Consider the following 14823-nt stretch of genomic DNA (forward strand, 5'->3'; position numbering starts at 1 on the left):
CAACTGGAGGTCACTCACAAAGGCTGCGGGATACACATTTGAGACCTAAAGAAAATCCGCTCCTCAGGACAGACGCAGACGTCAAAAAGAAAATCTAAATCGACCACTTGCGGACAATGGTTATGCTTGCCCTGGTTGTGGCAAAATATGTAGGTCACAGCTGGGGCTGCCTAGCCACGGAAGATACTGCCTTCCTCACTAATCTTCGGACTCGAAAACAAGCCTTATTATTATTATTATTATTATTATGTTAGAAATGAACGAGTAGTCATTCTCTGGCGCTGCTGAAGAGAAACAAAATTCATCGTAGTCCCTTTAACAGTTTCCACTGAGGAATTTTCTGGTGATATGGCAGGTCTGCAGCAGTACCGCCCTCTGACAGGCAACGAAGATGTTAAGGGCCTTGAAGGTGTCTGTGAGGTCAGTTGTTATTATCCCCTTGGTTGATTGATCAAGAGCAGAAGACTAGTAAAATGTAGCCTAGATCTAGATTCTATAAAACATCTTTAAAAAAAACGATTATATATTGCTTGAAATAGCATCAAGTATTTTGATAAATCAAGTAATTAGATTATTAGGCCTATTATTATTATTATTATTATATAGACAAATATATATATATATAAAAAAAAAGATATTTAGCCTTGTTTTCGAATCCGAATGATCAGGACTACAGAATTTCACATCGCTACGCAGCCCCAGCTGCGACCTACATATTTTGCCACAAAAATATTGTCCGCCAGTGGTTGATTTAGATTTTATTTGCAACGTCTAATTATGTCCTCGCCAGTGGATTTTCTTTTGGTATCAGATGTGTATCCAGCGGCCTTAGCTGGTATTGGTAACATTCATTGATCAAGAGCAGAAGACTAGTAAAATGTAGCCTAGATCTAGATTCTATAAAACATCTTTAAAAAAAAAACGATTAGGCCTATATATTGCTTGAAATAGCATCAAGTATTTTGATAAATCAAGTAATTAGATTTAATTTAATTTTTAATAGACCTAGAGTTCTTATCTTATAAAATTACAGACGTTACTTTAAAATAAAAAGAAGAAGATGATTACGTCCTACGCGTATCCCTAGGTCAATCAAGTCATACATTTTCATCTATGACTTAAATTTTACTTATTCTAAGTCAGATGTTATCAGTTAGGTTAGGGCCCTATAGGCCTATATATATCTGTGCCAGACTGGATAGTGAAACTTTCTTGTAGCCTTCATAGATGTAATTAGGCTGGTTTATATACTTATACAAGTTCCACGACCGTGAGCTGAGACTTTCCTTGAAGGTGCGGGGCGCAGTTATGCAAGGACATCCTTGTCAGACTATTGTGGACAGGAGAAAAGATTATTCAAAGAAAGTCAGTTTTCTGTAGACGTCACAAATGGACGAACCCGTGTGACGTGTCTACTAATTTATGCCAAGTAAAAATGCTTACACTAAAATTAACCACGCAGTGACAAAACTATAGGCAAATGAGGTGTAATCGGAGTAGCTTTCTAAGTGATATCTTTTAAAGTGAAGAATAAGCGACCTAGCTGTGTAGTAATTTTCAACTCGTAGAGTGCTGTAGAGTCATCAGTTCATTTAATAAAGCATTACTAACCTTATCCCTTTAAAAAAAACACAATAACTGAATACATAATTTGGCTTCCACTTCCATCGCCCAACTCGAGCTTTTATCGACTTGCTTAAGTTACTGAATAAACAGCCGCTAGAACAGGGGTTCTCAACCTGTGGGTCGCGACCCCCTTTGGGGGTCGATTGACGATTTTTCAGGGGTCGCCTAAGACGATCCAAAATATGGATTGTTATTGACTACTCGTGTATTGCTGTATGTGTGTGTGCGGGTAGGGTGGTCGCGGCAGAGTGGGGGGGGGGGGATTGTAAAAAGGGGTCGCCGAGCATAAAAGGTTGAGAACCGCTGCGCTAGAAGAAACCATATCATTATTTCATGTTAATATTGTGGCTACAAATTAATCGAAATTTATTAAACGTATAAAAAGGCGAAGTTACGTTTTTGTTTTTTTGTTAGGTCGTATTCAATATTTGATTTGTCAAGCCGTTATATGCAACTAGATTTTTCTTTGGTATAAATCATCTTTAACTGTTAAAAAAATATTTTTTGTTCGATAGTGTTACTTTTATTTATCGATATACATTTTCTTTACTTTCAAGGTAAGTTCTAGTCATTTGAGTGTTGGTGACAGTTTCAGAAAAAAATAATTAAAATTGTTTTTCGTGTAGCGCATTTTTCATGCTTATAACATTCTCTGTACGCTATTATTATTATTATAGCTTTTATATAAGCGCTACTTTCAAGGTTATAGAATGCTCTCAGAGCGCCTTTGGTCCAATCTCATTTGTGGGACCAGTGGCGGTTTAAAGGAGTTGGTTTTCCGTGCTGCCTCTAGGCGCTCAGTAAACACAACTCTGCCCGAGTCGGGTGTCGAACCTCGAGCCCCCTTCTAGGTAGCCAAGCCAAGCGCGCTTGACCTCTCGACCACGCTTCCCACTATTGGTCAAATCTCTTTTGTGGACCAGTGTGGGGAGGGGGGTTGTGGGAGAAAGTTTTCGTGCTGCTTTCGGGGGCTAAGCGAACACAACTCGGGATTCGAACTCAAGTCAAGCGTTTTTTTCCCTCTCAGCTACACATCCCACATTTGATTCAATAGGTGGAATGCACGGCCTGTGTCCTGTATTTGTATTATTTAAAAAGTTAGGACATGTTACGCGTCTTTAGTTTTTTGGTTAGGCCAATAATAGAATATGCATCCTCCTTTTGGGACCCCTCAACTCAAGAAAACATTAAGAAACTGGAACAGACACAAAATAGAGCAGTGAGATTCATAACAAACGAATAATCACATTTGACTAGAGTAACACCTAGTACAATCACTAAATTTAGAAAGCCTTCAGGACAGAAGACTCAAAAGTAAAGTAGCAATCATACATAAAACACTGAACCATAATCTTCAAATACAAAAACAAAATTTAATAAAATACTCAGAAAGACACAAAGATAAAGGCACATTCCTCGTCCCATATGCTAGGACAAATTTGTACAAATACTCCTTCTTCCCTAGTGCTATTATTTATTATTATTTTGCTCCATGGAGGAACTTTTTTTTTGTTATTAAACAGCGTCGTAATTACTCTTTTAAAAATCTTTGACAGACTTTACAGAGTACTGTAAAACATTTTTCGGTAAGAACACCCGAGTTCCGAATACCGTGCTTCAGGTGAGTTACATACCCCCATATATATATTATGCAATTTACTAAACACATAATGTCTATATGTATGGTAAGCTGTCATCTGTGGCATTTTACGTCTCTAGAGACGATCTTTTCCCTTTGCAACTTCTTGTGTGACTAAAGAGACCAATCCTTGATACCCAGCTGCGATCGCAGGTTGGGCATATGTAATCACCAGGCGCCGTTGTATTTTCACCCTTCTTTCTGCTTCTGCTGTGTTTAGCATCTTCAATCCGAGATCCTTCCTTTATGCTCTCTCTCTCTCTCCATGTGGATCTATCCAGTGCCACCTCTTCCCAGATGCTTGTGTCGATTTTGAAGAGCTTCATGTCGCGTTTGCATACATCCGTATACCGTAAAAGTATGGTAATGCCAACTCTGATTTTGACACATCGTCATTAAACAATGATTTCTAAACATTTTTACTCTTCTGCAGTATCAGCGAATGGATTCGGCTTTGTGTGAGACGAGTGCGATCCATGACATCGTCATCTCCGGATTTTCAGGACGTTTTCCGGAATCTGCCGATGTGGATGAATTTTACAAGAATCTCCTAAACCATGTCGACATGATTGTTGATGATGAATCGAGATTCCCACTTGGTAAGGTTGCTGGATTTCTCAGAACATAATGTTACGTTCTCTCCTAATCAGGCCTTCTGTAAACACTGCTAAACACACAACACAGCACATCTAACACACCAAGAACTTGACAAGGCTCCAAATAATCTGGTGCTTTAATAATGGTCAATTAAAACAGCCAATAGGACACAATGGACCTCATTCACCAATCGTAAATAAACACATTTAGCCACGTCATAATATTGATTAAACAATGAAAAATACGTATCACGTGACAACCACTATGGATGACTTACTTTGTATAGAAGATATAGAGAATCACGTGGTTAAATGTTTGTTTACGATTTGTGAATGAGGTCTATTGGCAATACATCAACACTAAAAATGCTATACTGTACATCACCGTACTAAACTAATAAACTCTACTGTCTCTATCTCTTTCTGGACTCGTACATTCACTTCAGGACTCCACCAGGACCGACTTCATGGCAGACTAACAGTCCCGGTCTACTCGCTATCCTGTCTTGAACTGCACTGCCTTACACAATGTCTCTGGTCCACGCAGGCTAATGATCAGATGACCATAACACGGGTCCTATTCACGTGCAAAGTTCATGCCAGTACTGTCCCTTGCCCTTCGATATAGCAAAACTGTATTATTGGCCTGTGTCACATATGTCAGCTGATCATACACAGTTAACCCTATCGCGTCGCGAAAAGGGTTACAACAATAACTTTGTGTGAAATAAACGTGTCCTCGCTTATTGCTGCTCAGTTTCGAAGATTGGAAAGAACTAACACTATTGTCGTTAACAAAAACGGAAACGGTAATTATTATTGATGAAAATGGAAAACAAAAAATTAATCCGTTATGATTAGGCTACTATAAAAATGATAAAAGAGAAATGAAAACGAAACGTAAAACGAAAGAACTGAAACGAAAACAAGTGACAACTTAAGTCTGAAACTAAGATGGATCCTTATTGGAAATGTAATGCAATTAATATGACTCTTTTTGTAAATTATAATATAACAACATTCCACAAAAAGGGAAAGACAAAACACATGGAGAAGTTCATTGAGTCTTGATCATAGTTTTTATACACATGGAAATATGTCTAACCAAATTAAATCCATTCCTGTCGTCCAGTTTATATTGTTGTAACTCTAAGGCAGGTAACTCTATAGCGGGTAAGAGGTATTAATAAACGATGTATTTATTATAAGCTATCAACAAATAGTTGGACTTCCGCTATCAAGTCACAGGGAGTAATGTCTTAAGTTCATAAGAGTCCTATTTAATACCAGAACACAGAACAGACCACCGACACACTTCCCAGCGTCGCTCCAGGTCTCCCAAACAGTTCACTAGTATCACTCAGGACAGCACTTAGCCCCAGACTGTTCAGACTCCCATAACTTCAGCCGGATCTACAACAACCCTTCTTCCTAGTCTAAACATGTCTTCTACTATTTGTGGTGTAGGATACGTCTGCGCGCTCCATCAGTGTGGCGCGGAGCTTAGTTACAACAACATGCATCCTTGTCTATGTTCTTGAGACCTTTTTTTCACCTTCCCTAGACCCCTAGTCTACGAGCAGCGCTTTAATAGTTATTGTTTTTATTCTAATTATTTTGTATTTAAATTTAGTCTCTTTATTTGTGTTTCAAAAGTTTCCATGTTTGATTTCTTTTACCATACTCCTTCTTCACTAGTGCTATTAGAGCATGGAATGGGTTGCCTGAGCCAGCCAGGAAAACCAGTGACTTGACAGAATTTAAGTCATTGTTTGTAAAATGTTTTACATGTTTCGGATGTTCCTTCAGAGTTGAAGATAATTACTTCCTAGTCCAAACCTCCCGCAGGACGACGGGGGATGGGAGCGGGCAGGGTTTGAACCCTGGACCATCGATAAATCTGAACGACAGTCCAGCGCGCAAACCGCACGACCAGGCAGCCATCATTGGTTAATATGCATGACTGAATGCATGACGCGTAGGACGTAATCATCTTCTTTTTTGAAGTAACGTCTGTATTATATAGGATAAGACCATTGACATTTCTATTATCTTTTTTGTTTGTGTCAAGATAATGAAAAGTTTATTTTAAGTTAGTTTTGGCCCGTTTTATTTATACGATAGTTTGTTTCCATTTTCAGGTGTTTTGTTTTTGTAAAAGAATATTTCGTTTTATATAAGCTTTATCTGTTATGAAATGTAATTTCCGTTAGCTGTTTTGATTTTTAAAGAAAGAATCGACAAGGTGGCTATAATACATTGATAGATGTAGAGAAAAGGGGAAGTAAATGTTGATGTAAAAAATACAAGAGAGACAGAGTTGTCTCCTCTTTCTGCTTTTTTTCCTCCTCCGGTTCACTTATTTGAAATGTCCATTTATTTATTCACAGGCTATTTAGGCATCGGAAAGTTTGGCAAAGTAAAGGACCTGTCATCATTCGACAATGAGTTTTTCAGTCAACCTAACGCCGTAGCAGACAACATGAGTCCAGATGCCAGGATTTGCTTAGAAATGACTTATGAGGCCATAATCGACGCCGGTTAGTATAACCACTTGCTTTGTTCAATATATTTATATTACTGTCACGTGACAAAACGTGTCAAGGTCGCAAAAAAAAGTTTTCTTGGACCATTTTTGTTCACGAAATCTGAAATTGAAAGCTTGTGATGCAGCTAAAAATAGCTCATAAAAGCCAAGGGGAGCTAAAAATAAACGTGAACTTCTCGATAACAAGAATCCATATAATTCTAACACAGGAAATTAACACCATTAGTAAAATAGGGACAGAAGAATAAAAAAGTACAGTAGCAATAATACATAAAGCACTGAACCGTAATTTACAGATAGAAAAACAAAACCTAACTAAATAATCAGAAAAACACACACACAAAAAAACAGAAAAAAGTAAAGTTTCTCTTTCAGACCTTGTGGTCTATAGGGCAGATGATGTAAAGGTTATCTGTTTTTTTTTTTGGCCTACGGTTTACGAGGATGTCATGTGACCATCACAACGACCAACTGGCTTTACTTTTCCTCAACTAATGTCAGGAGCTAGGTGGACCCCGAAATTAAGAAAGATTCAAAGAGGCACATTTCTTTTTTCATATTCTAGGACTAATTTGTACAAGTGCGTCTTCTTCTCTATTGCCATTAGAGAATGGATTGGGTTGCCTGAATCAACCAGGACAACCAGCGATTTAGCAAGGTTTAAGTCACTGATCAAGAAGGATGACTAGATTGACACATGAAATGCGTAGGACGTAATTATCTTCTTTTTTTGAAGTAACGTCTGTAATTTATAAGATAAGAAGAAGAGAGCTTAACTCTTTCTCTCCGTAATTATTTACCACATTCTGACGGAATCAACGTTTGTATCGTCGGTTAGGAGAGAAAGAGTTAACTTTAACTTCGCGATATGATTCTTGATGCATTCTTAGATCGCAGAGTTTAAACAAGGGTAAAAGAAAAAATTAGGGGACAGCTGTTAATTATATATATATATATATATATTATAATTAAATATATATTTATATATTGTGAAGAAAGAACTTCCTTTAATGGACCTCATTCACCAATCGTAAACAAACAACATTTAGCCACGTGGTGCTCTATCTCTTCTATATAATTTACGATCTAATTTTTAATACACGATGACAGTTTTTTCCCCGTTGTTTTATCAATATGATCACGTGACTAAATGTTGTTTGTTTACGATTGGTGAATGAGGTCCATTGTAAGTGCCTTTCAACGTAACAATATATACAAGGCTAACATTATATACAGTACAACTCCACTAGATGACTTCCTTCTTCTTGTTTACAACACACCCTTGACCTCCCCCTTGAGTCCCCTAACTCTCCGTTATCCAACACTTGACCGTGTGTAATGGTTGACCAAACATAGTAACCGTGTCACAACATATATAAACATTACGCCTAAAAGCCCTATACAAACATGACACAACTGGAGGAGGAGAAAGGGGTAATATTCAAATTTCACGTTGGGATGGCTGTTAAAAATCTATTCCGTAACGACCTGGCATTGAAACATTGGGAGACAAAGAAAGGTATAGTTCCTAGTTTTATTATAACTCAGCAAAAGTATACCTATAGTTTCCTTTTAAGACCTTGCGATATATAGGGCAGATAATGTAGAGGTCATCTTTATTCTGTGGCCCGGCATAACGACCAACTCCTTTACTTTTCCCCAACTAATATCAGGTACCATTTAGATCTGGGTGGACTCAGGGGCTCTTAAAGATTCCGAGATTGAAAAATCCCAATTTTCTCTAGGATTCGAACCCGGGATCCTCTGGTTTGAAAGCCAAGCGGTTTATCACTCAGCCATCGTTGATATTAAATATTCTATGGACGTCAATTTATTGTAAAATGTTTTACATGTTTCGGATGTTCCTTCAGAGTTGAAGATAGTTTACTTCCTAGTCCAAACCTTCCGCAGGACGACGGGGGATGGGAGCGGGCAGGGTTTGAACCTTCGACCGTTGATAAATCCGAACGACAATCCATCGTGCAAACCGCACGACCAGGCAGCCATCCATTCATATTCATTATTCATAAACATGGAACATGGAAAACAAAGATAAAGAGAAAAAAAAACATTCATTTCTCCACAGGTGAGAGCTTATCTAGTTTGGCCAACTCCAGAACAGGTGTTTTTCTGAATCACACAAGTTACAACAGTAGTCCAGCCTTTTCTACAGACTGGGACAACCTGTCTCCCTACATCCTCAGCGGCTGCCTGCCAGCATTGATAGCCAACAGGATCTCCAACGTTTTTAACTTCTCGGGTGAGGAGAACGTGCAGCGCGTGTCTTGATAGTAGAGTGTGGAGTGTGTTAGTGTGTGGAATGGAGCGCGTGTCTTGATAGTAGAGTGTGAAGTGTGTTAGTGTGTGGAATGGAGCGCGTGTCTTAATAGTAGAGTGTGAAGTGTGTTAGTGTGTGGAATGGAGCGCGTGTAGAGTGTAAAGTTTGTTAGTGTGTGGAATGGAGCGCGTGTAGAGTGTAAAGTTTGTTAGTGTGTGGAATGGAGCGCGTGTAGAGTGTAAAGTGTGTTATTGTGTGGAATGGAGCGCGTGTAGAGTGTAAAGTGTGTTAGTGTGTGGGATGGAGTGCGTGTCTTAATAGTAGAGTGTAAAGTGTGTTAGTGTGTGGAATGGAGCGCTTGTAGAGTGTAAAGTGTGTTAGTGTGTGGAATGGAGCGCGTGTCTTAATAGTAGAGTGTAAAGTGTGTTAGTGTGTGGAATGGAGCGCGTGTCTTAATAGTAGAGTGTAAAGTGTGTTAGTGTGTGGAGCGGAGCGCGTGTCTTGATGGTTGATGTGAAATGCTGTTAGTGTGTGGAGTGGAGCGCGTGTAGAGTGTAAAGTGTGTTAGTGTGTGGAATGGAGCGCGTGTAGAGTGTAAAGTGTGTTAGTGTGTGGGATGGAGCGCGTGTCTTAATAGTAGAGTGTAAAGTGTGTTAGTGTGTGGAATGGAGCGCGTGTCTTAATAGTAGAGTGTAAAGTTTGTTAGTGTGTGGAATGGAGCGCGTGTAGAGTGTGAAGTGTGTTATTGTGTGGAGTGGAGCGCGTGTCTTGATGGTTGATGTGAAGTGCACATAGGTCTGGAGCGGAGCGCGTCTTGAGAGCTGAGTGTGAACTCACCACGGAGTTTGCGTCTTTGATGTGTACATTTAAAATTTTTAAAAAATATTTACAAAGCTTATATCAACTCCTTGTGTCTGTCTGGTAAAACGTTTGTGCAAGTTATTTCTCCCGCACCCATTCGCGGATAAAGTTCAAAACTTCAGGCTATTATTTATTGTACCTAACAAAACATGAGTCAATAAAAAATATTAATCAGTTAGTCAATAACGCATGGGTAATTAATTATTTTGTTAAAATATCGAATAAAGGAAATAACTTCTACATTATTGAGATATATACTTTAATTGCAGAGTGTTAGGCGCTTCCTCGCTGTGTCAAACGGAAGTAACACAAATAACGAAATCAAATAACACAGGCGAAAAGAGTTAGTCGACGCTGGTAGCGAATGTCAAACAAGACGTTTAATAATAATGAAGGGAACTGTCGAATGTCGTCAAGCTAAATCTCTACGTCCGCAAAAAACTTCCGCTCTCTCTAAGCCGTCAAAAGTATTCTGTTTACATTTCGCTATTCTTCCTCAAATCCTGTTCTTGTTTTTACTAGTCGCTTCATTGTCTCTAAGTCATAACTTTCCATTTCTATGAAACAAATAACTAATTCCTAATCATGTCATAACAAGAGTTATTCGCCTTAGATAAGCTTTTTTTTTTTTTTTGAACATTTGTTTATAGTTTGCTTTTTTTTTTATTTATTGAACAAAGAATAAAAACTTGAACTCCTTTTCTAGTGACTTGTAGCGATACCAACATTGATTCTCACGATTACAGAACTTGGTTGACGTAAAATTTGAATTTAATTCATCTCAAATACAACCTAATCATTTCACTATATCAGTCACGTCTGCGCTGGATTTGATAAAATATGCAAATCACAAATAGGACCTCGCAGTCACGTGACATACCACTCTCCGCCTTCATCGTTGGACTGGGACAACGTGTCTCCCTACATCCTCAGCGGCTGCCTGCCAGCATTGATAGCCAACAGGATCTCCAACGTTTTTAACTTCTCGGGTGAGGAGAACGTGGAGCTCGTGTCTTGATAGTAGAGTGTGAAGTGTGTTAGTGTGTAGAATGGAGCGCGTGTCTAAATAGTAGAGTGTGAAGTGTGCTAGTGTGTGGAACGGAGCGCGTGTAGAGTGTGAAGTGTGTTAGTGTGTGGAATGGAGCGCGTGTAGAGTGTGAAGTGTGTTAGTGTGTGGAATGGAGCGCGTGTAGAGTGTGAAGTGTGTTAGTGTGTGGAATGGAGCGCGTGTCTTAATAGTAGAGTGTGAAGTGTGCTAGTGTGTGGAATGGAGCGCGTGTAGAGTGTGAAGTGTGTTAGTGTGTGGAATGGAGTGCGTTTAGAGTGTGGAGTGTGTGGAATGGAGCGCGTGTCTTGATAGTAGTAGTGTAAAGTGTGTTAGTGTGTGGAATGGAGCGCGTGTCTTAATAGTAGAGTGTAAAGTGTGTTAGTGTGTGGAATGGAGCTCGTGTCTTGATAGTAGAGTGTAAAGTGTGTTAGTGTGTGGAATGGAGCGCTTGTCTTGTTAGTTGATGTGAAGTGTACTTGTAACGGCGGAGCTGATGATGATATACTAATTCGGATCAATATAGCTAGGTTTGCCTTTTCAACTCTTCAAACTATCTGGCGCTCTAAGGGATTATCTCTACACAACAAGATACGAATCTATAATACAAACGTTAAGTCTGTCCTTCTATACGGTTCAGAAACTTGGAGAGTCACTAAAACAAATATGGAAAAGCTCCAGACTTTTGTTAACAGATGCCTACGCCGGATATTAGGAATTTGGTGGCCAGAAAAGATAACCACTATCGATTTGTGGGAGAGAACTAGACAAAAGCCCATAGCCCAAGACATCACAAAACGAAAATGGAGCTGGATAGGACACACCCTGCGAAAACCAGCTACCAATGTTGCATGGCAGGCACTTGACTGGAACCCACAAGGAAAGAGGAAAGTGGGCAGACCCAAGCAAACCTGGAAGAGGTCAGTCATCAGTGAAGCTGAGGGTACTGGAATGACATGGAAGCAGACGAAGAAAGCTGCTCAGAACCGAGTTTGGTGGAGAGGTGTGGGGGGGGGGGCGGCCCTATGCCCCCCTGGGAGTGCACAGGATTAAGTAAGTAAGTACTTGTGACTGGAGCGGAATGCGTGTCTTGACAGTTGATGTGAAGTGTACTTGTGTCTGGAGCGTAGCGCATGTCTTGACAATAGAGTGTAAAGTCACTACGGAGTATGCGCCTTTGATGTGTGATTTTTTTTTTATTTAAATATTTACAAAGCTTATATCAACTTACTGTGTCTGTCTGTCTGTCTGTTAAAATGTTTGTGCACTTTATTTCTCACGGATCAAGCTCAAAACTTTCAGCAATTATTTATTGTACCTAACAAAACATGAGTCATTTTAAAAATTAATCAGTTAGTCAATAACCTAATGGGTAATGAATTATTTTGTTAAATGTCGAATAAAGGAAATAACTTCTACATTATTGAGATATATAATTTAAGCGCAGAGTGTTAGGCGCTTCCGCTCTCAGTATTACGTAGATAAGTCAAACTGAGGTAACACAAATAAAGAAATCAACTAACACAGTCGAAAGGCCAACACTAGAAGTTAGTCGACGCTGGTAGCGAATGTCGACCAAGACGTTTTATAATGATGAAGGGAACTGTCGAATGTCGTCAAGCTAAATCTCTACGTCCGCAAAAACTTCCGCTCTCTCTCTAAGCCGTCAAAAGTATTCTGTTTACATTTCGCTATTCTTCCTAAAATCCTCGTCTTGGTTTTACTAGTCGAGTCATTGTCTCGAAGTCATCATCATAGACATATATAAATATAGACTGGAAAAAGGAAATAACTTCATGTAACTTGAAAACATGTATATCTATTGTTGTCGGAATTCCGAATTCTGAAAAGTTGCATGATCTTCATTCTTAGAGATTAAACAAAACTACACTGCTGTATAATAAGGTACTCAAAATTGCAAGTCACAAATTTTCGTTTCATAAAACTTTTTTATCGGCCAGTCTAGATTTATTTATGTCTATGGTCATAACTTTTCCTTTCTATGAAACAAATAACTAATTCCTAATCGTGTCATAACAAGATTTATTCGCCTTAGATAAGTTTTCTTTTTTTAACATTTGTTTATATTTTGCTTTTTTTTTTTTGGAAGAATAAAAACTCGAACTCCTTTTCTAGCGACTTGTAGCGATACCCACATTGATTCTCACGATTACAGAACTTGGTAGATGTAACATTGGAATTTAATTCATCTCAAATACAACCTAATCATTTCACAGTATCATCCACGTCTACGCTGGATTTGACAAAATATGTAAATTACAAATAGGACCACGCAGTCACGCCTTCATCGTTGGACTCGAAGTCAAGCCTCGAGGCTATTTCACAATGGCAATACAAATAAGAGAACTCAAGGTGCGTTGTTTTTTTTCCCACCAGGGCCGAGCATTGTGGTGGACACTGCATGCTCCAGCAGCCACCACGCTTTTGACTACGCCTACAGGTGTCTCCGGGATGGAATCATCGATACAGCCATAGTAGGTGGACTCATGCTTGATGGCGATCCTCTGCCCTTTCTGCAGTACGTCAAATCCGGTTTTCTAAGTCCAGATAGACAGTGTAAATCATTCGACGCCTCTGGTAAGTCATGCATCATGTAACCCTATATGAGGTATAAAAAGACTAATTGTGCTAAGATTGCTTTTAATTTAAAATAATTTGCTTGGATAAGTCCTTATCCTCTATTACTTGGTTACAACTTTAATTGCCAAACAAAATGTTTAAAGCTTCTCATTTCCAAACAGATTTGCTCACCAAAAGACTCATGGCTGGACCATCTGTGGGCCGCTTCTGAGTTTATCTGAAAACACAAACTCTCTTTGTAATATTGTTGTTATCGTTCTATGAAGCTAGTGATCTCATTGTTCGCCGTCCGGAATGCTTCAGACTTTTTTCTTTATAATGCTTCATCATTTAACAGGAAACGGATTTACAAAAGCGGAAGGCGGAGCTATATTTGTGCTTCAAAGGCGGCAAAACTGTAAGCGATGCTACGCAACGATGGTTCACAGTTTAATTAACAATGATGGCAAAAGTGTCAATGGTAGGTAGTTACACTATCTATACTTTATGTAGAATTTCAACCATTTTTTTTCGGTCCTAGGGCCATATAAATTTCCAACATGCAAGTCGTTGGCCGCATCACCCCAAAAAAATTGAAACGTCCAATGGAGCCGAGTAACTTGCGGTTTCATTATGTAATGCGATCTGATGTTTCGAGGAACCGGATAGCACCGCGTGACAGGCCAGATGTAGCCCGCGGGTCGTAGTTCGGGCATTACGGATTTAAATATATTTGTATCTTTAGATGTAAAACCACTGAGTTTAAATGTTGACTAAAGTAAAAATGTACCTGGTTCTCAATAGAAGACGATTTCAATGGCACAATACTGTATCTCTTAGAGAAAAAAAAAACAAAAAAAAAAGTAAACAAAAAACAACAAAAAAAAAAAACAAAAAAAAAGTAAAAAAAAAAAAAAAAAAAAAAAACCAATAATGAAAAAAAGTAAAAAAAAAAAAGTAAAAAAAAAAAAAAAGTAAACAAAAAACAAAACAAAAAAAAAGTAAACAAAAAACAAAACAAAAAAAAAACAAAAAAAAAAGTAAAAAAAAAAAAAAGTAAAAAAAAAAAAAAAAGTAAACAAAAAACAAAACAAAAAAAAAGTAAACAAAAAACAAAACAAAAAAAAAACAAAAAAAAGTAAAAAAAAAAAAAAGTAAACAAAAAACAAAAAAAACAAGACAATAATGAAACACACAAATCATGAGGTCAATTCAACCTCGTGGTAAATTTTGATTGTATGAGTGTTTGACTGCACTTGTTCTAGTGACTGATTTAGGTCTCGTGATTTTTTTAGAATCAATTTTCTTAAAAGTGTCATCAAATAATCTAAGAATGGAAACCTCATTGAACGGGAACTACTACCCATTATGATACATTGTTCTTTGATTCTTCTAAGGCTTCCTAGCTCCAGATGGTCAACGCCACCACGAGCTTATCAGGAATTGTTATGCCCAGGCTGAAATTGATCCCCTGAAGGTAAACATTGATCTACTAATATACGTGATTGTGAAGAAACAAGTTCCTTTAATGGACCTCATTCACCAATCGTAAACAAACAACATTTAGTCACGTGATCTTATTGATAAAACAACGGAAAAAAAAGGTCACGTGACAGCCATCGTGTATTATTTAGCCACGTGGTGCTTTAT

General features: G+C 38.3%; 2 protein-coding genes across 2 annotated transcripts in view; both read left to right on the forward strand.

The window, feature by feature from the left end:
• Nucleotides 1-2058: 2058 nt before the first annotated feature.
• LOC106070449 (fatty acid synthase-like) lies at nucleotides 2059-8698 on the forward strand. The gene is made up of 4 exons (XM_056031495.1): nucleotides 2059-2183; nucleotides 3699-3864; nucleotides 6252-6401; nucleotides 8496-8698. The coding sequence occupies exons 2-4, from the start codon at nucleotides 3708-3710 to the stop codon at nucleotides 8696-8698; spliced, it is 510 nt and encodes a 169-aa protein (XP_055887470.1). The 5' UTR covers nucleotides 2059-2183; nucleotides 3699-3707.
• Nucleotides 8699-10455: 1757 nt separating this feature from the next.
• Nucleotides 10456-14823, forward strand: part of LOC106068226 (fatty acid synthase-like) — a 46671-nt gene continuing 42303 nt past the window's right edge. Inside the window, exons 1-4 of the mRNA XM_056031598.1 lie at nucleotides 10456-10537; nucleotides 12991-13191; nucleotides 13532-13654; nucleotides 14571-14650. Of these exons, the coding sequence (XP_055887573.1) occupies nucleotides 13101-13191; nucleotides 13532-13654; nucleotides 14571-14650 (294 nt within the window). The 5' untranslated portion in view covers nucleotides 10456-10537; nucleotides 12991-13100. The remainder of the gene's footprint in view (nucleotides 10538-12990; nucleotides 13192-13531; nucleotides 13655-14570; nucleotides 14651-14823) is intronic.

Source organism: Biomphalaria glabrata, chromosome 1, assembly GCF_947242115.1.
Source record: "Biomphalaria glabrata chromosome 1, xgBioGlab47.1, whole genome shotgun sequence".
NCBI classification, from domain to species: domain Eukaryota; kingdom Metazoa; phylum Mollusca; class Gastropoda; family Planorbidae; genus Biomphalaria; species Biomphalaria glabrata.

Coding starts and splice junctions, on each gene's coding strand:
- LOC106070449 (XM_056031495.1), top strand. CDS start 3,708: ATGGATTCGGCTTTGTGTGAGACGAGTGCGATCCATGACATCGTCATC. Junction 3,865..6,251: donor TGAATCGAGATTCCCACTTG/GTAAGGTTGCTG, acceptor ATTTATTCACAG/GCTATTTAGGCATCGGAAAG. Junction 6,402..8,495: donor TGAGGCCATAATCGACGCCG/GTTAGTATAACC, acceptor ATTTCTCCACAG/GTGAGAGCTTATCTAGTTTG.